Here is a 22,860-nt window from a genome sequence, read left to right as displayed (position 1 = left end):
ATTTTTTTGTTGTTTATCGACAAACAGACAGGCCCCAAGCCCAAGTCCAAGCAAATCCCGTTCAGTGCCCCTCGTCTGTTCCCACAGCACCACCCTACCCTGATGCGACCCTGAGACCACCCCTGCTGTTGCAGTTACCAAGTCCCCGCTGTAATTTTGGGAACCCCTCCGACTCGGCGCCCGCAAGGTTCCAGGGTTCCTCAATCTCGAACGCAACAAGACCACCGTCGACCAGATCGGCACCGCACGAGACGGGAGCCCAAAATACAATCGCCAATTGTCTGGGGAGCAGGTCCGCGGGGACATCCAACAAAAGAGACGGAAGCCCGCCACACTCAGTGACCCACCCGTGGACCTTGGGGGTATATTTCAGACGGGATACATACCGGGGATACACCTACCTACCATGTCCGTCCCTCCCACGCCGACGACGGAGAAGGGCACGAGGGAAGGCTTCATCCCGCTCGTCTCCGTCGTCGACTTCCACCATGCGCGCGGCCCCGAGGTGGAGAGATGGTTCGGCGTCGACGAGGGCCATGATCCGGCCGCCGAGTACGACTGGACCCTGTTGCCCTTCATGGCACTAAGTGATGGCGCCCACGCGTAAGTTACATCTACAACCGCATCTACGTATCTCGATAGCCTTGAGAACGCTCTCCCACCCCCCTCACCCATCCCGTTCTAACCTGAACCCTCCCCCACCACCCAGCCTAACCGAAGACTTCTCCTACTTCACGCTCCTCCGCCCGGCCACCTCCTCCGCGCCCGCCACCTCGCTCTTCGGCATCTCGTGCACGCGGCAGATGGACGCCTCGCAGCTGCTCAACCGGCCCGCCGAGGTGACGCGGTCCACCGTGCAGAAGGCCGTCGTCGTCATCGCCGACAGCCCCCAGCACTTTGGCATGCTGCGCGAGCGCCTCAGCGTCGTCACCAAGGCCTGGTTCCTGCAGCGCGAGTTTACCGATGTCGAGATCCTGCGCCGTTTTCAGGAGAGTTTGGCGGATGAGAAGGCGCGGGGTTTGTTGCATGACGATGAGGATCGTGATCAGTATTTGGGGCTGAGCCTGCGGGAGCTGGTGCGCGAGTTTAGGTGGCAGACGCTGGTGCTGCTGAAGTGCTGTCTGCTGCAGCCGAAGGTATGGAACCAGTTTTTGGGCGGGTGTGGTGTGTGGGTGAGATATGTGTGGCGGCAGGTTGCTGATCTGTGATGCTGCGCCGTTAGATGCTCTTCTTCGGCACGCGCTGCGAGCGCCTGTGTCTGACCCAGTTCTCCCTCATCTCCCTGATACCCCGGCTCCTCCACAACCTACAGGACTCGGCCGGGCCGGAGCTGGATAACTACGAGAAGAGTCTGTCGATGCCGACAAGCCTGAGGACAAGCGACCGGAATTCGTTACTGTCGTACATGGGGCTTCCGTTGCAAATATTTGGCAAGGTATGTGGGATGGCCCCTGAACGAGCCCTCTGGGGGTGGGACGAGAGTCGTTTAGGTCGTTTACTCACGCGCATCAGGGAAGTCTATTTGGCCCCTACACACCCCTCCAGCAGCTCGACGTCCTCGCCGATTTCGGGACCAAGTCATACATCGTCGGCAGCACCAACTCGCTCCTCCTGCAACAGAAAGACCGCTACAGTGATATCTTGATTAACCTAGACGAGGACACCATCAACATTACCTCGCCCTCTCTAAAAGCCGCCCTGCAGCTCTCCACCCCTGACCGCCGCTGGATCGACTTCATCACGCAAAACGTCAACGACACATGGGACGATGCTAACCCATCCCGACCCAAGACCATGGGGTATGTCGGTAGCGAGGAGTTCATCCGCGTGCAGTTTGAAGAATATCTACTATCGCTCATCTCGTCGGTAAAGTATCGCGCCCACCTCGCCCGCCACGCCCACAACCCACGCATGCTCCTCCCCGACATCGACGGCGACCCCTCGGCCGACTTCGCCCCAGACTTTGTCGACGCCTGGTCCCGTACCGAGAACTTCCGCCTCTGGAATTCCCACACCGACTCGCACCTGTTCGACGTCGTTGAGCCAAAGCACCCGTGCGCCGGCGGCCTGACCATCGACGACATCCAGCGCCGCATCACCCAACAGGTCCAGGACCTACACTGGGACGAGCGCTTCGCCCAAGGGCGCGAGGTACTCGGCCGCAACCTGGCTGCTGGCAGGGAGAAGGCGAGCACCTTGTTCGGGAAGCTATACTCAGATATGGAAGCACTCAGGGAGGCACAAAGGAGACGAAACGAAGAGACACGGCAGCAACAGCAACAGCAATCCCAAAACCAACCATCCCAACCCACCGCCGCCGCGGGGAGTCAAACAACACAAAACGGAGAAAAGAACGGCACCAGCCCCGCCGCCGCCCCCGACCTCGCCAAGGCCCAACACACCATGCAAGCCGTCGGCAGCAAAGCCGGCGCCTTCGTCAACAGCTGGGCCGCCTGGGCCGGCGAGAAGCGCCGCGCCGCCTGGGGAGGAGGAGGAGGAGGAGGAGGAGGACGCGGCAGCAACCGCTCCACCACCGACACCACCACCACTACCGCGGCCTCCACATCCTCCCCGCGAAACAGCACCGGCGGATGGAGCGTCTCGTGGGGTGGCCGGGGCAACAACAACAGTAACAGCAACTCCAACTCTAATTCCAACTCCAACAGCAAAAACAACACGACCCGCAGCATCGGCATGGGCATCGGCGGCGGCGGCGGGTATGACGCGCTGCCGCTGGCGGGCGGCCGGACCGACCATGCGGGGGACTCGGATGACGATTCTGAGTCGGAGTCGGGGCTGTTGGATCAGAGGAGGAGGGGCAGCGCGGTGAGGTCGGAGTCGGTCTTGTCGTTGTCGCCGGTTTCTTCGCCGGGGAGGGTTCGTGATGGGCGGACGGGGGCGGTTGCGGTTGCGGGCGGGGGGTTGGGGGGTGTTGTTCCTGTTCCGGTTCCGTTGACGGCTGTTGTGGGGGGTGATGGTGGTGGCGGTGGTGTGAAGACGAATGGCTTTGGCGCGGCTGGTGCTAGTGCTAGTGATAGTGCTGTTCCGGCCCCGGCCCCGGCCCCAGCCCCAGCCGCGACTCCTCTCCCTCCTCCCCCTCCTTCCCCCACACCGTCACCGGCACCACAAACACCACAAACAACGCAACCAGCGAACGAAGAAGAAGAAGACGACGAAGACGAACCCAACACAACCTCACTACCATCACGGCCAAAGAATCAACACCCAGAGGAAGTGGAAGAGGACGAGGAAGAGGAGACGGACGACGACGATGACCACCAGCACCAAGCAAAAACGGGGTTTGCGCGCAAGCCAGTCCCCGCGATACGCGCCCACCCAGACTCGGACTCAGACTCGGATCCGGAACCGTCCCCGCCGTTGCTGCCGCGGAATTCGGTTGCTGCGGAGGCGGCTGAGGGGAGGGGGGCGTGGGAGAGGTGATGGGGATGGAGGGGTGAAGGTATGAAGGGATGAAGGTATGAAGGGTTGAGGGAGGTTTGGGGGGGGGTGGGGGTGATGTACCCCGTACCGTGACCTTTGGTGCGTTTACCGAGTATGTATGAGGGGGGTGATAGACTGGTCGGTTGGGTGTAGTATGGTTTGGTTGGGCTGGTTGGTTGGTTGTTTGGATGGCATATGGCGGTGGCTTGGGGCGGTTTGAGGAGCACAGCACAGCACAACGCAACAGAACAAAGCGTGTATGCCAGAGCATAACGCGGTCTAGCAACAGCAAGCTTGGATGATGTGATGGATAGAAATACGGGCTGGCTGACTGGTTGGCTGAGGGTCGGCCTTGTATTGGATGGGCAGAACAACACCCTGCTCTCTTTTGGCGGCGGGTTTAGAGAGATGAAGGTGAAGGGGGTGTTACATGCAATACCAGCCATGTGGTCGCGGGTTGGCTGTTGAGCGCTTGAGTCCATCCAATACCGCCAGGGCGGCATATCAAAACGGCAGATGCATCTGATGGATGGAGGGTTTGGAATACAGGGTATGAGCATAACCGAGATACCAGACTCAACGCAAAATCCAAGGGGTGGGAAGGGATGCACATAATAGACGGACTTTTGCTTCCTTGCTTTGTAGAATGTTTGAGCCTTTGAATTGAGTTTCAGAGCTAGGCCCAAGTCACTAGAGATAGGGTTTTCTTCGTCCAAAACGACTATGCAAGCAAACAGGAAACCAACACTCCAGGTAGCAGATAACGAGTTCATAATTATGCACGTCAATATAATCCAACCAAGCCCGAGCGAATCAATCGTCACCCTCGCCAACCACTACCCAGCTGGTTACCCACGCCCCTTGTATATAACCACCGCGTCTCGACGAACGCGGGATCACAACCCCTTCCCAAGACTCCTTCTGCCCGATATAGTCAAACTCCCACCCAGCAAGCAAACCAACCCCAGCGACAGAAGAGCCCCTGCCGCTGCTCCGCGCCAACCCCGAATCGTTTTCTTCTCCACCTCGGTTTGGGACACGGAACAAAAAGGAGAACTACCTCCCCGTCTTTCAAACGCCGATAGAAGCAGATGGCAGTTTTCGGCGACAACGTAGGCCCCGTCCCGTAGTGGCGGTCCTAGTTTATTTTGAGACCCCATTCTTGACCCCGGATATTTCAGCTCGAGGCTCATTGTGCGAGAAACTGCTGCTGGTCCTCCATCTGCCCGACGCTGGCGGCCTCGACGTTGTGGTAGTCGAGAATCTCCGAGTACCTGTTACGGCCGGGTTAGCCAATTGCGCTGAGAAAGGAGAGGATGTCCTCTTGAACTCACATCATGATCTTCCAAGTGTCGACGGGCAGGTCGGCGTCGTTGAAACTCCAATCGAACTTTTCCTCGGCGGTGGGCTCGTCGGTGGGGTCATGGTAAGGCGCCAGGTACTCGTGGGCGAGGGCCTCGGTCGCTGTTATCCGCTTCTTGGGGTCGAAGACGAGCATGCGCTCAAGGAGGTCAATGGCTAGCGGGGGTTAGACAGATCCTCTTGAAGAATAGGTGAAGAAAAAGACGTACCCGTCGAGTCGGCGTTCTTGAACTTGTTCTTGAGGGGTTGCCTCTCGCGCGTGGGGAGCGACTTGACGAATCGTAGGGTCTGGTCACCGAGTCAGCAATTGCCCTAACATACTTTCTCCACTGTAAGGGCCACGCACATTCTCGCTAGCAATGGTGTTGATAACGTCGTCTGGTGGCGTGCCGAGGAGCTCGGTGATGATAGAAAACTGGTTGACGTGGTCCTTGCCGGGGAAGAGCGGCTTGCCCTCGAGCATCTCGGCAAAGATGCAGCCGGCGCTCCAGATGTCGACTTCGACGTCGTACTTTTGCCAGGTGAGCATGATCTCGGGCGCACGGTAGTATCTCGTTGATACGTAACCGGTCATCTGCGGATCCTGGATACGGGCCAAGCCAAAGTCGCAGATCTTCAGGTCGCAGTTCTCGTTGACCAAAATGTTGCTGGGCTTCAGGTCCCTATGAACGACGCCGGCAGAATGGACATATTTGAGACCGCGCTGGAAACCGTTAGCTCGGGGCCCGGCGACGTCCACCCGACCCGAGACTCACCATGATCTGGTAAAGAAAGTACTGAATAAACTGCTTCTCCAGGGGCCTCGAGGTGAGTAGCCTGTGGAGGTCGGTGCCGAGGAGCTCTGTGACGAAATAGATATCCTCGAGCGGAGAAATGAAGATGTCGCTAAGCGAGATGACCTGCACAAACCGCGTCAATTGCTGCCATGGCAGGGACCGGGGAATTGTTGGGAAAACCGACATTCTCGTGCTTGAGGTGCTTGAGCAACTTCAACTCACGATACGTCCTCTTGGCGAGCACAGGGGTGCTGAAGGGCTTCATGATTTTCTTTATGGCAACATTCTGGCTGGTGAGTTGGTCCTTCGCAGAGCTGAAAAAGAAAAAGACCGTTCGTTAGCATTTCCGTTCCCTCTCCTTGATTTTATTTTTATTTTATTTTATTTTCCTCTGGGGAAGGCCAGCACGTACCAAACCAAGCCGAACGCTCCCATGCCAACGGGCTGGAGGTCGGAATATCTAGTGGAAATCAGCCAACCCGATTTCCTATTTCACAATTCCTTATCGTACCTCGAGGTGATCTCGAAGGTGGTCCCAAAGATCTGGGCGCGCACGAATTCGGCCATGGCGGGCGATGTAGGCTTGTTTTGTTGTGTGTGTTTCAAGACGGCTGATGATGATGCGGAGGTGCGGGGCAGTGATCGAGTGCGGTGGGGCAGTCGAGTCGAAGGTGAGATTGGAGTGTGTGCGCGTGTTGAGCCGGTGGTCGGCGTTGAACGATGGTGATATGTGCTGCCAACAGACGGGGGTTGTTGGAGAGGTGGAACAGCAAAAAGGCTGGGATAACAAAAGCTCGAGATTTCGCCGAGTGCTCGATTAACTACCCAAGGGGGGGGGTCTCGGTGGTGGGGAGATCGAGGGTGATCGGAGTAACAGCGGGGCCGGATGCTTCACAACTGGGTCCTGGAGGCGAAATGGCAAAGTTTAGCTTAGGCTCCCAAAACGGGGGCTGCCCTGGGGCCCTGGGGTTGCACTGGAGACAAGCGGAATACTGTCGGTGTCGGAAGTGCGCTGCGGGTAATTGATGAGTGAGGACTGAGGGATGCAAACGCTTACCCCTTGATGTTCAAGTTGTCGTCGAGAGCAGCTCTCAAGGGCCGTCGGGTTGCCGCGTCTTAATTGCGGTTTTCGGCTGCAGTGCGATGCAGCGGGCTTTACCCGCGCGTGCTGGACGGAAAGCACACAAGTCGGCGATCGCGGCTGCGACGAGCGGGGGGATTGGCCGGCAAGCAGACACCCGCTTTTGGGGGGGAAGCTTCGTTTCGGGCTGGGGCCGCTTCTCCGTCTTTCTCGATAACCTCCAAGCCCAGTCCGCGTAACGGGTCTGGGATCGCAAATTGAATATTTTGCGCTCCTGCTCGCGTCGTGAGAAGACGAATTGATTGGGTAGCTGCACAAGCTTTCGAAGGTGTCAGAGCCAGCTGTCCTCGTGCTATTGCGTTGTAGCTTGGGGCTACCGGCAAGCACTTACACAACACGTGTGTGTACAAGCACAAACTGCCGAGTCAAGTCGAGCTTGCCCAAAGATGTCAAGTCGTCGAGGAAGGCCGAGCGCAAGGTCGATGGGTTGAGGGTCGAGGTGCGATGGGAGGGGAGGAGGAGGAGGAAGACGAGAAGATCTGGCACGAGCAACTATTATAAACTTCTGCTCGGAAGCAGGTGGGCAGAGACGAAGTTCAAGTATTCCGACCAGCTACCTCGAGCTGGGATGGCGCGGTTGGCACGACGGGGTCCCCAAGATGGATGCGACGCGGGGCCGGTTTGGGGAACAGGATGTCAGAAAACTTTCCAAATTCCATGGCACTCCCGCTTTCCCGTCCCTCCCGAGCATCCAATCCCGCTCCATACAGGCTGTACGTATACCGATGTATGTACTCCAACGGTGCATTGCGCACGCTGCAGCACAGAACCCCCCCTGACAGCTATCTCGGCGCCGCCCGCTTGTGGTTTAGCCACGCATCTTTGCGATACAACACATCAGGTCTGTCGATGCTCGGATGGATTCCCACTGGCCGAATTCCCATTTGTGTGCGGGGTCTCGGCCGATGACGATACAGCACATGCCCAGGTGTTCTGCAATCACAAATGTAGACTTCTGTGCGCCATTGTCCCTTTCTTGCTATAACGGTGTTTTAGAGCAGGATTCGTACTGAAGCTATACACAGTAACTATTCGTACACCGAGAAAGAGAAAATTCCGGGCCGCTATGGCAAGGCCCCGCAGTCAGCGTCGGGGCCGTTGCCGAGACTTCTCATTGGAGCGGGGCCTCTGTTTTTGAAAAGGTGCGATGCCATGACGTAGTCGGGTCGTTTGGTGGGGGTTTCCAACCCAGTCGTGGCGCAGGCCAATCGACCACCACAAATTTCGATGGCCTTCCCCGCTGAACCACCCAGTTCAGTGGGGCAAAGAAAAGAGATGTTGCAACACTTGGCTCGTTTGGCGGGATGTTATGCCCGTACCTAGCGATTTTCCATCGCGATCGATTCAGGCGGAGAAGAACCTCCGGCAAAGAAAAAAGGTCCTCCATAATCGGCATTCCACAACTGAACCAGCTCACGAGCCCAAGTTGTGTCAGAGGATCTACCCAGCCGTGTCCATACTCTTGAGCAGCCCGCAGTGCAACGCGGACTCGCAAGTCACATGGCTCTATCCTCATTTACGTGCAACATGCCCTGATATATTGCTCTGCAGCTTTCTTCAGCTGTCCTTGTCGCCGCCCAGGGGTCCTAACGCCAAGAACGCAACGTCCCGAATCAGACCCTGGGATCATCAGGGGCGACGAGATACGGGGGCGGATTCAACAATCGTTGAAGCAGATCAGGCCATAGTTAAAAATAAGGTTCTTCATGTTCTATGTACTCATGACGGTATTGTGTACTTTACCGTTACTGCCACAGAACAATGAGCCCGGAATCAGGTATCAGTAATCCCCGAAAGCCAGTTGCCTGGTACGGTATGCATCTGGTCGGAAAGACCCTGATCATGGGCATCTCAGCCCACCCGAAATCAGAAGCACGATGACGACAGATGGCAGCCGCGGGGAAAAGAGAAACCAAAAGCTCAATCGAACAGCCCGACTCGAGCCAGGGTGGGAGGTATGCATGATGACGTCACCATGGCCAGACCCCTCCCCACTCCGCTCCGACCTCGAACATGGCGGGGAAACTCAAAGAAACATCATAGGTAGGCACGAGGCTCAGACGGTAACAGAACCGTGTCGTAAAGCCTAGGCCTACCTAAATTCCTCATCGAGGCGTCAAACCCTTGGCCCACATAGATTATAACTCAACAATATAATTAGGTAGGAAGTTACTGCATTTTTCAGGGTCTTAAACTATGGTGAAGGGTATGAAGTAGTGAAGAAGAGTATGAAGTAAAGAATCACGAACTAGATCACTATTTTGATTCACGAATTCCCGCGTTCAAGTCAGCAGAAAAATACCAAACCCGCTCAAAGTGCTTACTACATACGCTGCGCTGCAACGACACAACCTCAAAACAAAAGACTACAGAAATCATCCCTCGGACACTCCCGGCAACCGATGCTGCCGCGGAGACGACGACGGCTCCGGCTCCAGATCCCATCGCGTCCCAAAGCTGGTAAATCGATCTTGTCTGCCTCCGAACAACACCAAATACAATACGTCCTCGAGGAACTCGGTATAGAGCCAAACCACAAGCCGAAGGATACCAGTGCACAATGCCACCAGGACAGTCGCAAGCAGCAACGACGTTGCCCGTATTAACAGAGGACGAACAAGCCCCCAAAACAGCTCGCCTACATCCCATTCAAATGCTGGGTGGGGGCCCCCCTCAAGTTCATCCTCGGGTTTATCCTCGGTTTCCTCCTCAGGTTCACCCTCAGGTTCATCCTTGGGTTCATCACCAGCCCTAACTCTAACACCTGTATCCGAAGTGATGGGGTCGGGCGTGGTACTTTGCACACCAACGTCCCCACCATCACCTTGCTCGTCCCTACCGTCCTTTGGGTTGCCGTCTTTGTCACTGCTGCCCTTTCTAGCACCCCCACTGCTTCCACCCGCTGCCTAAGCATCCTAAACCGTCTTGTCCTGCGTCGTATTCAATGGTTCCACATTCCAGATTCCCTCAGCGTACTCGTTGATGCACCTATCGGAGCTGAAGAAGCCCATGCGCGAGACGCTCGTGATGCACTTGGTGATCCAGCCTTCCTGATCGCGGTACGCCTCGTCCACGGCGGTGTGCGAGTCGACGTAGCTCGAGAAGTCGTCCGAAACCAGGTAGTAGTCTCCATGGTCGCGGACCGCCGCGATCAGGTCGGAAAAGTCCTTGGGGTTGCCAAACGTGCCTTTTTCGATCTCCTCAAAGACGCGCACCAGCTTCGGGTCCACCACGTGCTCGCCGGATTGGTGCGCGTACCGGAGATCGTCAACTTGTTCCGAGAGATGGCCGAATAAGAAGATATTGTCTTGGCTGACCTCGCGCGTGATTTCAATCTGAGGGTCAAGTCAGTGAGTTGTTTTGCTTCATAAAAGTTTAGTGTAAAACTAGATGAAAAACCTACGTTGGCTCCATCGCATGTTCCAATGATCAGGCCGCCATTTAGTACAAACTTCATGTTGCTTGTACCGGATGCCCTGTACCATGTCAGCTGCCTAACTCGTCAATGTAAAAACATGGGAACGAAACCACGTACTCGGTTCCGGCAGTCGAAATGTGCTCGCTGATGTCCGATGCCGGAATAATCATCTCGGCCTTGCTGACGTTGTAGTCTTCCAAAAACACCACCTTGAGGAGATCCCCAATGTCCGTGTCATTGTTGACTACAGCGCCGACACTGTTGATGAGATGGATGATCTGCTTAGCCATCCAGTAGCCCGGGGCGGCCTTGCCGCCAAAGATGGACACGCGGCGCATCTGCTTCTGGCGCTGCTCTGGCGACATGGCCTTGAGTTCCAGGTAGCGGTGGATCGCACCAAAGATGTTCATCTGCTGGCGCTTGTACTCGTGGATGCGTTTCACCTGCACGTCAAAGAGCGCGGCTGGGTTGACAGTTACGCCGGTAGTCGCCTTGATGTGCTTAGCCAGGCGCACCTTGTTGGCATATTTGATCTCGGCCCACTCCTTGCGGAACTCCTTGTCGTCAACGTACAGCTCGAGCTTGTTCAGGTCCGTCAGGTCCTTCAGGAAGCCGTGACCGCCCGTCTTGCTGGCGATCAGCTCCGACAAACGAGGATTGGCCTGGTGAAGCCAGCGGCGCGGAGTGATGCCGTTGGTCACGTTGGTAAACTTGTCGGGACCGAAGATGCGTACGAAGTCCTTGAAGATGGTGGTCCTGATGAGCTCCGAGTGCAGCTCGGCGACACCGTTCACCTTGTGGGAGCCAACAATGGCGAGGTAGGCCATGCGGATCATTTTGGGCTCAGACTCTTCGACAATCGAGACATCACGCAGGAGGTCGCTGTCACCAGGGAACTGGCGTTCGACCGTCTGAAGGAAGTAGAGATTGATGTCGTAGATAATCTGCAGATGGCGAGGAAGGAGGTTCTCGATTAGCGGGACGGACCACTTCTCGAGGGCCTCCGGAAGCACGGTGTGGTTGGTGTAGCCGAAGGTGTTAACAACGATGTTCCAAGCCTCATCCCACTCGAGGCCCTCGAGATCAATGAGGATACGCTGGAGCTCCACGATGGCCAGCGTCGGGTGGGTGTCGTTCAGCTGGATAGCAACTTGGTCGGGGAACTCCTTCCAAGCGCGTCTCGTCTTCTTGAACCGGCGGACAATGTCGTACAGCGAAGCCGCAACCCAGAAGTACTGCTGCTTCAAACGCAGCTCTTTACCGCGGTCGAGATTGTCGTTAGGGTAGAGCACGGCGCTGATGGTCTCGGCGCGCTGTTGGTCGGCGACGGAGCTCTCGTAGTCTCCACTGTTGAATTTCTGGAAGTCGAATTCGCCGCTGGCCGCTTTGCTGGACCACAGTCTCAAATTGTTGGTGGTTGGCGTGGCGTATCCAGGGATGGGCACGTCGTAGGCGACGGCCTTCACCGTCTCGCCGCCTTCCCACTGGCTGATTGCCTTGCCTTTCTCATTGGTCTCTCTCGAAACCTTGCCGTAGAATTGGATCTGTCCGGGTTAGCCGATATCCGAGGCAGTTTTGGGGTCGTAAGGAGACACGGAACTCACATCAACGGTAACATCATGCCTGGGGAACTCCCAGGGGTTGAAGTCAAGCCAGTAGTCCGGCACCTCGACCTGATAGCCATCGATGATTTCTTGCTTGAAGATACCGTAGCGGTACCGCAAGCCGTAGCCCCAAGCAGGGTAGTTCAGACTGGCAAGACTATCCAGGAAGCACGCGGCCAGGCGCCCGAGGCCGCCGTTGCCCAGGGCGGCGTCGTGTTCCTGCTGGATGACGTCCTCGATACGGAAACCAAGATCAGAGAGACCATCTACCACCACCATGTCAGCGACACACTCTTGCAACCGCCCTTTCCAGGGAGAAAGAGAGCTCACCTTTTGCCAGATCCTTCTGTCCCACATTCAGCATCGCATTGTCCAGGGCGCGGCCCATCAGGAACTCCAGACTCAGGTAATAAACCCGCTTGCTGTCGGAAAAGGTCTGACGCTGCTGTGTGCGATTCCACTCGAGAATAAGGCGGTCTCGGAAAGCGAGGGCTGTAGCCGAGTAGGCGGCCGCCTCATCACAGTTGTACAGGCTGCGTGCCAGCGTCGTCTCGACGTGCCGCACTACCTCGCTCTCGAAGCCATCCTTGTCCTTGAAGCCGCCGACTTGGTGCTTCGTCCAGGCCTCGCGTTGGGGTTCGGGGATCGAGGCTATAGGAGCGGCCTGTTAGCTGCGTCCGTTCGCTTACTGGATGCATTGGTATGTATGTATGTACAGAGCTTTGCAGCAGCTTCCAACCCCACATTCAGGGCTGTGAGGGGCAGCTCCAGCGGGGGAGGGGCAAGGTAGTGGGGAGGCTGGATGATCCCATAGCATCCATGGAGATTGGAAAGAACGGAACGAAGAGAACATCTCGAGAGCTATGCATACCTTCGACATGCTTGATTTCCCCGGCACCAAAGCCGGTGAGTGTGCGCTTGTGTTTGGGTCGCGAGATGCCCGCAGGAGCCACTGAGCCCTGAACATCAACAACCGGGGCCCCAAGCGAGGGCCGCCGTTCTCTGATAGGCATTTGTTTGTCGGCAGACATGTTGTCGACTTCAATTGGCTTCCTAGACGGGTTCTGAGGTGTTGTCTGTACCTGGGTAGCAGCAGTAGGGTCCTCCTGCTAGGATCAAAAGCTTGATTGGTGGGTAGGTAGGTTTGTGAGATAGGTAGAGAGAGAGAGAGGTGGCGATAAATGGTGCACCGGAGAGAAGAAAAGGAGGAATTCAAGCACGAGTTGGATGGGCAAGATGAAGAATGGATGGACGATGTTGAAGCGCAGCCGAGCACCCTGCCTCGTGCCTGCCCAAACTTAGCAACAGGCAGACATTGCAATCAGTCAGGTCTGGAATCCTCTGTTAGGTGCTACCAACCTCCACCCTCTTTTTGCCCATGCAGCGACACTTGGACATCCATCTCACCAGGATGCTGCGCCTGCTCTCCCCTGACGATGCGATGACAAGCTTGAAGTTCGATCCCGTCCCTCAGCGAAGCTCCCCTCTCATGCATATGCACGCAAGTCTGCAACCAATCACGACAGAGGGCAAGCCCAGGCCATGGGAGGGAGAAGCAGCGCTGGCTGGACACGATGGGATTGCTCTTCGTGCCGAGCTCATCGTCGACCTGCCGTGCACCCGGAAGCGCCTGTAGTGGCTTCAATTGGAAGGGTTCCGGCAGGGTTGGTGCCAGGTTCCAACCGCAGCGCCGTTCTGCAGCGCCGTTGTCAGACGATACGATGCGTCTTCCGCCGGACGCAGCTTGCCCCCAGCTGATTTTACTCGCAGGAGCCGAACCACCTCACATGCCATCCAGATTCCTCACCCAATGCGGACTTTGCATAGACTCCTGAAGCGGCGCAAACACACACACAAAACCCCCCGTCCATCTCCTTGGAGGCGGAGCCCGTTTGCGGCGTCTGAAGTGCCGCGAGGTTCTGCGGCGCGGTGCGAGATTGCGAAAAATGGTGGATGGATGAGCCAAGGGGACAAGCTTGAGCTCTAGCCCAGGTCTCAGATCCTGGAGTTGGTGGAGCGTTGGAAGGGCCTGGGCTTTTTGACAACCCGCCAGGAGTGGAACCCTGGAATTGGCACATTGCCCCGCCGCCGTTGCCAACCCCTCCGCCGGACTGACATCATTACTGTTCTTCACAGATGCGGCTGCGGCAACCCAGCGGGAAGAAACCAGTGTGCTCGTGAACAAAAGCTTCTCAATTCTCCCGGCGTAGTTGCGTCGCAAATAAGAGGCAGAAATGGCCGATTGTGTTGGGCGAGTTTCCTTCCCAAACATGGATATCCCTCGTCCTTCGACAATTCCTGGTGTTTCTCCTTCCCCAACTATTTCGCCACCGAGATATTAACTGCCATTCACATGAGTCTGGGCCGCCTGCGGAGCGGGTCACGAAACGAGAGATAAGCGCCGAGTGGCCCGCTGCCGGGGGCGCAAAGTCGCTTCTCCGGCGGGGAACGGCGGGGGGCGGCGGGGTTTGTATGTGGTGTAGGAAACGATGGTTTTCGATGAAGCACTGTAACTATTACGAGCTGTTCATCCAGCAGCCTCCTGATACTGAACCTTCATTCTACCCGGAAAAAACAGAGATTGAACACGCACAGCTTCATTGCTCGCCCACTAGACAATGGGCTATCTGCTATGTGTGGACTATAACGCTTCTCTCGCACCAGACGAGGCAGGTATAATTCAATGTCGGCCGTTTTTCTTTCCTTCTCAAACATCGCGAATCCTGTGCTAGGGGTAACCGCCCCCTCCGTATATAAGACCAACAGGGAGTTTCAAAATCACCGCGCTTGAACAACCTCTTCCCTCGCCCCAACATTGCGTGACCCGGTCCCCGTGGTATATATACCCCTCCTTTTGAAACCCTAGTAGGCGTGGAAGCCCGACACGATCCCAGCAGTGCCAGCAGCATCGCGCAAGATCAACGCAACCAAAACAAATAAAATGAAAAACATGCATCGATTAGAAGCTGGCTCGTAGGGTAGCCGCAGGGAAGTATACCGCCGTAGTCCCTGGCGGCATCGAGTAGAAACGAAGGCGAGACGCGGTGTTCCGAACGTGGTTCGCGTAGTCGCCCGAAAATGATAGAACTGCTGCCCCTTCCAACGCCGTGTCATGCAGCCCTTTGAAAATGGCCCTAAGCAGGATGGGGAAAGGAAAATCGCTAAATGGTGGTGTCCGAGTTCGAGTTCGAGTGGGGTATGGGTTGATGGACCAGGGGGAAGAGCGTGGGTATCAGAGAATGCCGGAGTCCTTGAGTGCGTTGTTCAGGATTGTTTCCTTGACTGCCGCGAACACGAGTCGGATGTTGGAGGTATCGGTAGCCTGTGTTAAACTGACAAAGAGGTGAGCAAGTGGGATTAGTGTCTTCGGTCGGGTACCACTTACTGTGGATAGAGGTTCAGGTGGGCTCGGTTGACTTGGTTGAACCTCCAGAGTAGGTACTTGGCTGCCTTGTTGACGTCGTTCCCGCCCGAGTAGTCTGGGAAGTAGCTGCCCAATGGTGACCGTCCGAGCTTCTGCTTAAAGATATCGACTTTGTTGAGAAAGAGGATAATGCTTGTCCTCATGAACCACCGCGAGTTGACGACCGAATCGAACAGCAATAAGCTCTCCATCATGCGGTTCTGTGACTAGGGTTAGCAGCGGTCATGATGCTGGCGATATGACAAAACTGCATACCTGACTGGCCTCCTCCAGCAGAACCTGGTCATACTCGCTCAACGCGACGCAGAAGATGATGGACGTCACATTCTCAAAACAGTGAATCCACTTTTTGCGTTCGCTTCGTTGCCCGCCGACGTCAAACATGCTGCAAAGGGAGACCCAGATTAGTCTGGAGCATCAGAGGGAAATAGGTCTCGACTCACTGGATGCTCAGCTGTCCCATCTTGAATCTCGTCTCATAAATACCAGTCGTCTTAGTTCTGGCCCGCAGCACGTCCATTTCCACAGGGAGATAGTTGGGGGACACGATCCTGCTGGCCTCCTGGAAGAAGCTGCACCAAGTTAGTCATTCGGTTTCCCCAAGAGAAAATACGAAGCAGGGCGTCACGAACTATTCGGCCGAGTCCATGAGGTAGAATTCGGTTTGCCTCTCCATCAATTGCTCCCTCGCCGGATCGTCCCATACCGCCTGGACCGCGATGCCTACCCTGGGGTCGATCCTGGCTTGTGGGTTCGTGTCGAGCGAATAATCGAGGAGAAAATCGCAGTGCTCCCGGTTCTCCGGCATTGGCTCGATTTCGAACTGGCGCATAGCGCTACATAGAGCTTTTGCGCATTCAAGCAAGTTCTTGTACACCGTCGGACGGTAATTGACGAGTTCATCTTGTGAATAGCCCTTCAGATGAATAATCTTCATTTGCTTCACGATCGTCGACTTCCCACTCTCACCCGAGCCTGTGCAGCAAGAGTCAGTATGTGACAGCGGCCCGTCGGGTTCCCCTCCCTTCCCCCTCCGGGACGGATGACGTACCGAGCAGGAGAATCTTGCATTCCTTCCTCAACTTTTTCGAGTCTTCCTCGAGTTCCTTGTCTATCTTGTTGCTCCTCTTTCTCTGGTCCGAATCCTCCCCGCTGGTACTCATGCACGACCCCATGACGACCATTAGCTTGCGCGTCGATCAGGTAGGGTTCGAGGTGGACAGCAATTGTCGTAGGCCGAAAGCTGGCGGCTGTAGACAGCGTATCGGAACGTGCGACACCGTCACTCGCTGGTGTGCTGGACTTCCCTCTAAAAGACCATGAGCGCGAGGGAGTTGGGGGTTGGTGCGATCGGCGAGCACCGCGACGGCGGAGATGGATGGCTCGGGCGGATGGTTGGTTGCCTCGGTGGGTCAATCGAGAAGGGCCTCGACTCTCAATTGCGAGGGTCCTCCCGTGAGCAGCGAAGGGTATGTACAATGCAACAATGATGGCCAACCCCAACCGGATCGAAAGTCGGAAGAGAGGATAGCTGGGTTTGTGTAAGAGTTCTGTCGATTGTGCGGTAAAAATCCGGTCTTTCGTCAAGAGTTTTGAAACTCGAGGTTGGAAATGGGCGGAAAAACGCTCTGTCGTCCAGGGTGCGGCTTCGGTGAGGAGGCAATGATGATGACGGACCCTGGTCGGAAATGATGCTGGATGGGGAGAGCTGATGCTGACTCGGCAGTCGTCTAGGTGGCTTCGATCTGGTGTTGCTGGGTATCGGCAGGAACCCGTTTCGTTTGAAGTTCGTTGAAAAAGCTGCACTTTCGGTGTGGTGTGCATATAACACAGCGGGAACTCGGTGGGAGGGAGAAGGCAGGCCCCGATTCCTTTGTCGAGCAAGCGCCGTGCACCGACACGACTCTGCAATGGGGTAACTCACTGAACTGAAGGTAAGCCCCGGGCCCGAAAGCTGGGGCGGGAGATTCAAGGACAGGGGCCAGGGTTTGTCGACTCCACGATCCACGCGAATCGAGCACGGCCACCTGTGAAATACAGCCGGTAATTACGAAGTACCTCTCCCTCTTCTCCATTTCGCTGCAGGGCGCGATAAAAATGCACCCCCCTCACCCCAAGGTGGGAATTGCGGATGCTGGCTCCTTGAGCACTGACCGCCACCCTGCATCAGCTTTTCCTGGCCCTGCCAATGTCGCCTTTCTGTCATCGGTGTCGATCTTGCTCCACAGTGGATGCTGACGGACACGACATCTTTTTCAGTTCATCAAATCTGACACTGCTCCTTGCCAAGTTGAACTGCCATGATTGGAAAGCCTTCTTTTTCAGATTTTCTCGCGTTAATTACCCATTTAACTAGTTGACGTATCAAGCCAGCGAGCAATCCGTGCAAGCCTCCCAAGCCTCCCGAGCCCCAGCTAGCCACGAGCCAACCATGCCAACTGGCCGAGTCCCAGCTCAATGGCTGCTGCTCTGATGGGTTGATTTTGATGGTGTGGCAGCCGCCCCATGTGCCAAGGCGCTGTTTTGCGCTGCTCCAGCCTTGGACCCCGGATCTTTTTGATTTCCAGGTCTGCATGGATTCATCCACATTTCGCAACGCCGCAAGGTATCACGATAATGCGGGTTCATCGGCACCAAGACACGTGGAACATCCATGAGTACAAAGTATCCGTACGGGGGTGCTTGCAGTCACAAGTGTGACGTCTCATGTCCTCCCTCGGGTCACCCATTGTGCATTCCGCCCATCATATATGGTGGATAATTACGGAAGTAACATGGTGTTGCGGCGCGGAAGTGCCCCAGCATGGACAAGAAGAAGTCCCGTTGGGCCGCTTCCCCGGGGGTTCAATCCCGACAACCACGTGTCTTCAGCCCCTCGAGAGGAGCCCGGAAACATCAACATGATCGTCGCCTGCTTGGACTCACAGACCGGCGGTCAGGGGTACGCCAACGGTATTTGAGGCCCGCCACACGCCCAAAAGAAAGGATCTCCCCAATGCGGCCGACACCAACACCCGACGGCAAGCTCGGAACTCCAGATTCGCGCCAGACAGGATATGCGCATTTTGGGACGTCCCTTCCAAGGCGAGGTTGAACTCGCAGCCGAGCGGCGCCAACCGATCGCGGCATGCACACCGAATGGCCCGCCAAAGGAGCCAGCCTTCTCCCCCTGGAGGCAACTGCCGGCAGTTGTCGCCGAAAAGGCACGGGACACTGTGCCGCAGACCGGTTGGGCGCCACCGAAAGTCGGTTCGGCGAGCTGGACAGGGCCCCTGGCAGGCAAGCTGGGCAAGCAGGCGCTTGATCGCCGGCCATTGAAGTGGTTGGAGCCGTCGTCGGGCGGGAGCCTCCAAGCGTTCCCGGGTTCATTTCCCAGCAGATGTCTCCTGTCAACGTGGGAAAAACAACTGATCCCAAAAGGTCGGTCGGGTGGAGCTTCGACATAACTAATTGAGTCCATAAATCTCCCAGGAGACCCCCAAAAAGGCGTGGCCATGCGCAGCCAGTGCATGCAGCTCGAGGTGATTTGCAGCAACGGCGCCCATCGTCAGTTCCCAAAACGCCCGGCTGCAGGAGCCTCCTCAACTTGGCGAATCGGACACCGACTCGCTCCTCCCTTGCTTTTTCTCGGACCGAAGAGCGATACAAGCATGACTCGTAACGACGGTACGCAGGCACGCTGGTGGTCTGTAACTACTGTGTAACGCATGTCAACATCTCTTCTTCCTTGCGGTTCCAACCCTAACCCCTCCCTGACCTAACAACCACGACAACAACAACCCCCTGACCCTCGCCTGAACATGATGATGCTGGTTTTGGAACGTGGTCCGCGATGGTAATCCCATTCTCGTTCCAAGCCCTTATTCATGTCATACGGGGTAATACGAGCTGCCCGAATAATTCACGGTTCAAAGACCGGGACCTTTCGGGTTCTGTGAGCGTTATGGTTACAAAATGCATGAGAGTCTTCGGGATGTGGTATGCTTCTGCCTAGGGTAATTACCAAACCCGGCTAGAACACACCAGGCTTGGTCGGCAAGGTTACCACGAGTTCGATGACCAGGTAGCTGCATGATATGCTAGTGTAGAAGAATTCTGAATCGTACTGCTTCGAACAACTGTGCAGAACCTTGTCGATCCGCATCATGAACTCGACCTTCTTGCTAACTAGCAGTCAAGTCGTAGCGGAGCCTAGGCTGTATGTACATACACACAACCCGTGCCATGTGGTGCATGGATTTGCTAGCCTAGACCACGTAGGTACATACATTAGGTTGGGTTGAATCTCGCTCTCGATGGCAAACAACCTCATGCATGGAAATCAGATACCATACATAATAAACCCACTCCTCGGCCTCTTTCCCCTAACTGATAGAAGAAGCGCGCGACTGAGAGCGACCGCTTGGTCCGTTGCTGTGTTGTGTCGTGTTGTAGGTATTCATACATAATTCATCAACCCATACCATAGTACTAGTACCGTCCCTCCGATGCCATGCCGCAAGCACACCGCGCTACCGCACCAACCCAGGCCGGCCGGACCAGGCCAGGCCAGATACTATCCATCGCCTAACCGCTTTCCCCTCCCGCTCCGCCAGCCCCCTGGGCCGCCCATGCAAAGATAACCTTTTTCATCTGTACGTACGTAAGGAGGGGCAGGGTAACGCTATAAACCCCCATAAGCTCGTCGGGATGATCGCTTAGGCCAGATAGCCAATCTCATCCTCCTCCAGGCGCTCAAGGTATTCCTTGTCAAGCAAGATCTCGATGCACTTCTTGATATCGCTAACCTTAGGCACGAACCGGGCACGGATCTGGTTGATGGCCTCGCTGACAAGCTGCTGGTGCTTCATGTGCTTGCGTGCCTTCATGATGCGCACGATGGCCGACTGCGGATATGCGTGTCAGTACGTTGAAAAAAATGAGGGGGGAGAACGGGATCGACGACATACCTGCAACAACAGCTTACGATCTTCTTCAATCGTCTTGTTGGTCTCGGCCTCCTCCTGCTTGGTCTCCGACTTCATGCCCACGTTGAGGTTAACGCGGTACTTCTTATTCTTAAACTCATAGTTAAGAGTAAAGCTGGAGCCGGGGCCGACCTTGGAACCCCCGCTGCTCCCGGGCTCGAGGTTGAGGACCTTGGCCTTGAGGAGGATGCCGAGCGCGGGGTCGAGCGCCTCGTTGTTGAGCTGCGTCGCCGACGCGAGCTCCTCGTACGTGTTCTTGTCCTTCTCGTTGAACAAGAGCAGGATGGCCATCTGGTATATCGACACCTGGAATGTGTAGGGCATCTTGGCGTTCTTGACGTAGTTCGCCTTGAGTTCACCCTTACACAGCTGCCACAACCACGTGAGCTTGCGACCCTCGTGCTTGTTCTTGTAGTAACGGCTGAAGCGCTCGCAGTCTGCCGACACCTCCTCGGGGGGGTTGAAGTTGGTCCCCGGCGCCGTAAGCGGCCAGAAACCGGTGCCCAGGATCGAATATGACGAGTCGAGCCCCTTGGTCCCGAGAGTCTGGACGTGTTCCCGGAAGCCAGAGTTGAGATCCTTGGAGATCTGCATATCCAGGAACATACGCTGCAGCTTGTTGGTGTACTCGAACCCACACGCCTCCTTGAGCTTGTTGATCATGCTGGTCTCGGCATCGTCCGACGACGAATTGCTGTGGACTAAGCGACGGGCCAACATCCGAGAGTAAAACTTTTGGAACACGTCCTTGTCCTCGATGTACTTGAACACCGTCATGATCTGTACGAGCCTGGTCTCCAGCTCGGCGTCCTCCACACCCGTGCTGCTCTTCCGGAGGAGCACGTCGGTGTACTTGGCCAGCAGCTCGGGCGATTTATTAGACCCGGACTTGCAGACCTCGTTGCGATTCACAAACTCCCTGCAGGCATTGTCAAGGGACCGTGTGAACTCGGGCTCATCCTTAAAGGCCCGCTTCACCAGTCCTTGATACTGGGTATGGATTTCCAGCAGGGCGTCAACGTAGACCTTGGGCTCCAGCTTATCGGCATCTGATGCCACCTTGGCGACGGCGGCGAGACCGGCGTTCCGCACGTGACTCTCGAACTTTGTCCTCAGAGGGTCGAGGCCGTCGGGGATGCGCGACAAGAGGCTGTACATGCGTGCCATGTCTTCTTCCCGGTCGTTGTCGAGGAGAACCTGGAACTCGTCGCGCAGGATGGTGGAGTGGTCGGCAATTAGTACTTGGTTACACGCCTTCTTTAGAGGGATCCCGATGTCCGGGTGAAGGTACAGCTTGACCCGCTCCTCTTCCTCGTCAAGGCGTGCCTCGGCCTTCTTCATGTACTCCACAACGCTGTTCTCGGCCACGAACTGCTTGCTCTCGTTCTCGTAGAAAACCTTGGTGGCATCAAGGAACGGACGCTCGAAGTGAAAGCGGTAAACTTCGAGAGTTGTCTTGGAAGAATCGCCGTCGTCTAGGCCCAGCGAAACAAACGAGTCGACAACCTGCTTGATTTGGTTGTGTTCGATGGTCTCGCCGTTGCGCTGCTTCTCGACGAGCTTGAGGACGGCCGCCATGACCTTTTCCGAGACCCTGGAGAAGAGGACATCGCGCCACTGTACAAGGTGCAGGGTGTAGACATCGTAGACGTGCTTCTTGCCCTCATCGATTTCACGCTTGACCCAGTGGCGGTTGAGGTAGCGGAACAAGTGGTGGATATATTTCGCCGCGTCCGTGTAGCGTTGCCACTCCCTGATGTAGAATGACAGAAGCGCCTCGTCCGTGTGGGCCTTCGACTCGGTGACCAGACCTTTCAAGTGGTCGGATAGATACTCCGACAACTTTTTGTAAAGGTCTTCGCCGAGAAGGTGAGCTAAGAAGGATGTTAGCGACCAGGGGGCAAGCAGCAGGGCGGGAGCACATACCGCCCCGCTGAGACGATCCGATAACGTGGCTCTGTAGGGCGAAGCCGACCGCTTTTTGGGATGTGCAGAAGTTGTGGACGGCTCTGTAAACCGTCAGTTGCCGGCGAAAAGGCACGTGAGTCAGATAGGAGTCAAACTGACGTGTAGATCCCCATGTACTGCGCGAAGGGTTAGTGTCAGCCCGACTTGAAGGAACATGAACAGCATAGGCGAATAGCACATACTGTTTGCAGGTCGATACCCTGCTGAAGGTTCATCATAATCATGGTGATTCCATCTTGCAAATAAGACCATCTATAATCCATCAGTGTTTGTCCGTCGCCGTGGCCTCCAACGGAAGCGATAGTGGTTAGGTCACGCACGTAGTGTCGATGTCATCCTTGACGGGCTGCGGGGGCATCCCCGAGAAGCCTACGGCAGGCATTTTCTTCTTCTCTTTTTGCTGCAGCGCAGTCTTATCGCGCGTCGAAGAGATCGAGGAAACGGTCGAGGGCTAGGGGACAGGTCGCTTTGAGAGGGACAATGTCGAATCGGTGAAGTCGCTTGTGGAGGGCTGTTTTGGGCTGTTTTGGTCGGTTAGCTTCTGTGGCGTGAACCTCCCGGACCCCGCCTCCAGTTTTCAGGTTGTCGCACTGTGTAACAACCGGACGGAAAAGGCGAACGAGACGCCGAGGCAGGAAAGCTTACTTGAGGGCGTTGTGAATGCTAGGCAAGCCTTCGGGCTCCCTCCGCGAGATTGAGATGTGGGGGCCCAGAGTGGCGGGGGAGCGTTGCGAGGCTGGCAATCGAAGTCGATGTCCG

At 56.2% G+C, this 22,860-nt stretch overlaps 6 protein-coding genes across 6 annotated transcripts; 2 read left to right on the top strand and 4 right to left on the bottom strand.

Annotated features, from left to right (window-relative positions):
• Window positions 1-406: 406 nt before the first annotated feature.
• On the top strand, window positions 407-3,441 carry F5144DRAFT_603482 (transport protein Avl9-domain-containing protein; the record flags this gene model as incomplete). Its single annotated transcript, XM_066791282.1, has 4 exons — window positions 407-603; window positions 710-1,136; window positions 1,223-1,435; window positions 1,513-3,441. 4 exons carry the CDS (start codon window positions 407-409, stop codon window positions 3,439-3,441), a joined length of 2,766 nt encoding a protein of 921 aa, XP_066643903.1.
• A 1,152-nt stretch (window positions 3,442-4,593) lies between these two features.
• On the bottom strand, window positions 4,594-6,401 carry F5144DRAFT_262421 (mitogen-activated protein kinase HOG1). The gene is made up of 8 exons (XM_066783549.1): window positions 6,091-6,401; window positions 5,992-6,039; window positions 5,764-5,893; window positions 5,559-5,702; window positions 5,150-5,506; window positions 5,013-5,091; window positions 4,776-4,959; window positions 4,594-4,715 (listed from the first exon to the last, which is right to left on the bottom strand). Exons 1-8 carry the CDS (start codon window positions 6,144-6,146, stop codon window positions 4,631-4,633), a joined length of 1,083 nt encoding a protein of 360 aa, XP_066643902.1. The 5' UTR covers window positions 6,147-6,401; the 3' UTR covers window positions 4,594-4,630.
• A 3,101-nt stretch (window positions 6,402-9,502) lies between these two features.
• On the bottom strand, window positions 9,503-12,946 carry F5144DRAFT_262105 (glycosyl transferase). The gene is made up of 6 exons (XM_066783548.1): window positions 12,614-12,946; window positions 12,073-12,393; window positions 11,743-12,008; window positions 10,256-11,682; window positions 10,124-10,196; window positions 9,503-10,055 (listed from the first exon to the last, which is right to left on the bottom strand). Exons 1-6 carry the CDS (start codon window positions 12,771-12,773, stop codon window positions 9,636-9,638), a joined length of 2,667 nt encoding a protein of 888 aa, XP_066643901.1. The 5' UTR covers window positions 12,774-12,946; the 3' UTR covers window positions 9,503-9,635.
• Window positions 12,947-14,812: 1,866 nt separating this feature from the next.
• F5144DRAFT_262091 (guanine nucleotide-binding protein alpha-3 subunit) lies at window positions 14,813-16,475 on the bottom strand. Its single transcript, XM_066783547.1, has 6 exons — window positions 16,218-16,475; window positions 15,799-16,141; window positions 15,610-15,738; window positions 15,422-15,551; window positions 15,128-15,366; window positions 14,813-15,074 (listed from the first exon to the last, which is right to left on the bottom strand). The coding sequence occupies exons 1-6, from the start codon at window positions 16,348-16,350 to the stop codon at window positions 14,975-14,977; spliced, it is 1,074 nt and encodes a 357-aa protein (XP_066643900.1). The 5' UTR covers window positions 16,351-16,475; the 3' UTR covers window positions 14,813-14,974.
• Window positions 16,476-17,940: 1,465 nt separating this feature from the next.
• On the top strand, window positions 17,941-19,282 carry F5144DRAFT_613130 (uncharacterized protein; the record flags this gene model as incomplete). The annotated part of the gene is made up of 4 exons (XM_066791738.1): window positions 17,941-18,107; window positions 18,192-18,586; window positions 18,638-18,712; window positions 19,183-19,282. 4 exons carry the CDS (start codon window positions 17,941-17,943, stop codon window positions 19,239-19,241), a joined length of 696 nt encoding a protein of 231 aa, XP_066643899.1. The 3' UTR covers window positions 19,242-19,282.
• Window positions 19,283-19,863: 581 nt separating this feature from the next.
• On the bottom strand, window positions 19,864-22,483 carry F5144DRAFT_603478 (Cullin; the record flags this gene model as incomplete). Its single annotated transcript, XM_066791281.1, has 6 exons — window positions 19,864-20,052; window positions 20,116-22,007; window positions 22,060-22,142; window positions 22,201-22,217; window positions 22,284-22,353; window positions 22,422-22,483. 6 exons carry the CDS (start codon window positions 22,481-22,483, stop codon window positions 19,864-19,866), a joined length of 2,313 nt encoding a protein of 770 aa, XP_066643898.1.
• Between the last annotated feature and the right edge of the window lie 377 nt (window positions 22,484-22,860).

This window comes from Chaetomium tenue (genome assembly GCF_020726465.1).
Source record: "Chaetomium tenue strain MPI-SDFR-AT-0079 chromosome Unknown F5144scaffold_4, whole genome shotgun sequence".
NCBI lineage: Eukaryota > Fungi > Ascomycota > Sordariomycetes > Sordariales > Chaetomiaceae > Chaetomium > Chaetomium tenue.
The sequence above is the reverse complement of the archived record's forward strand: the minus strand, read 5'-3'. Positions and strand labels throughout refer to the sequence as shown.

Bases quoted from the DNA above. Each gene is read 5' to 3' on its own strand.
- F5144DRAFT_262421 (XM_066783549.1), bottom strand. From the start codon at position 6,146: ATGGCCGAATTCGTGCGCGCCCAGATCTTTGGGACCACCTTCGAGATC. The intron at 5,894-5,991 runs GTACGTGCTGGC...TTTCTTTTTCAG, and splicing joins GGAGCGTTCGGCTTGGTTTG to CTCTGCGAAGGACCAACTCA. The intron at 4,716-4,775 runs GTGAGTTCAAGA...CGGCCGTAACAG, and splicing joins GACACTTGGAAGATCATGAT to GTACTCGGAGATTCTCGACT.
- F5144DRAFT_262105 (XM_066783548.1), bottom strand. From the start codon at position 12,773: ATGTCTGCCGACAAACAAATGCCTATCAGAGAACGGCGGCCCTCGCTT. The intron at 12,009-12,072 runs GTGAGCTCTCTT...TGGTGGTGGTAG, and splicing joins ACAGAAGGATCTGGCAAAAG to ATGGTCTCTCTGATCTTGGT. The intron at 10,056-10,123 runs GTAGGTTTTTCA...CTTGACCCTCAG, and splicing joins GAACATGCGATGGAGCCAAC to ATTGAAATCACGCGCGAGGT.
- F5144DRAFT_262091 (XM_066783547.1), bottom strand. From the start codon at position 16,350: ATGGTCGTCATGGGGTCGTGCATGAGTACCAGCGGGGAGGATTCGGAC. The intron at 15,367-15,421 runs GTATGCAGTTTT...CCCTAGTCACAG, and splicing joins TGCTGGAGGAGGCCAGTCAG to AACCGCATGATGGAGAGCTT. The intron at 15,075-15,127 runs GTAAGTGGTACC...CCTCTTTGTCAG, and splicing joins CACCTGAACCTCTATCCACA to TTTAACACAGGCTACCGATA.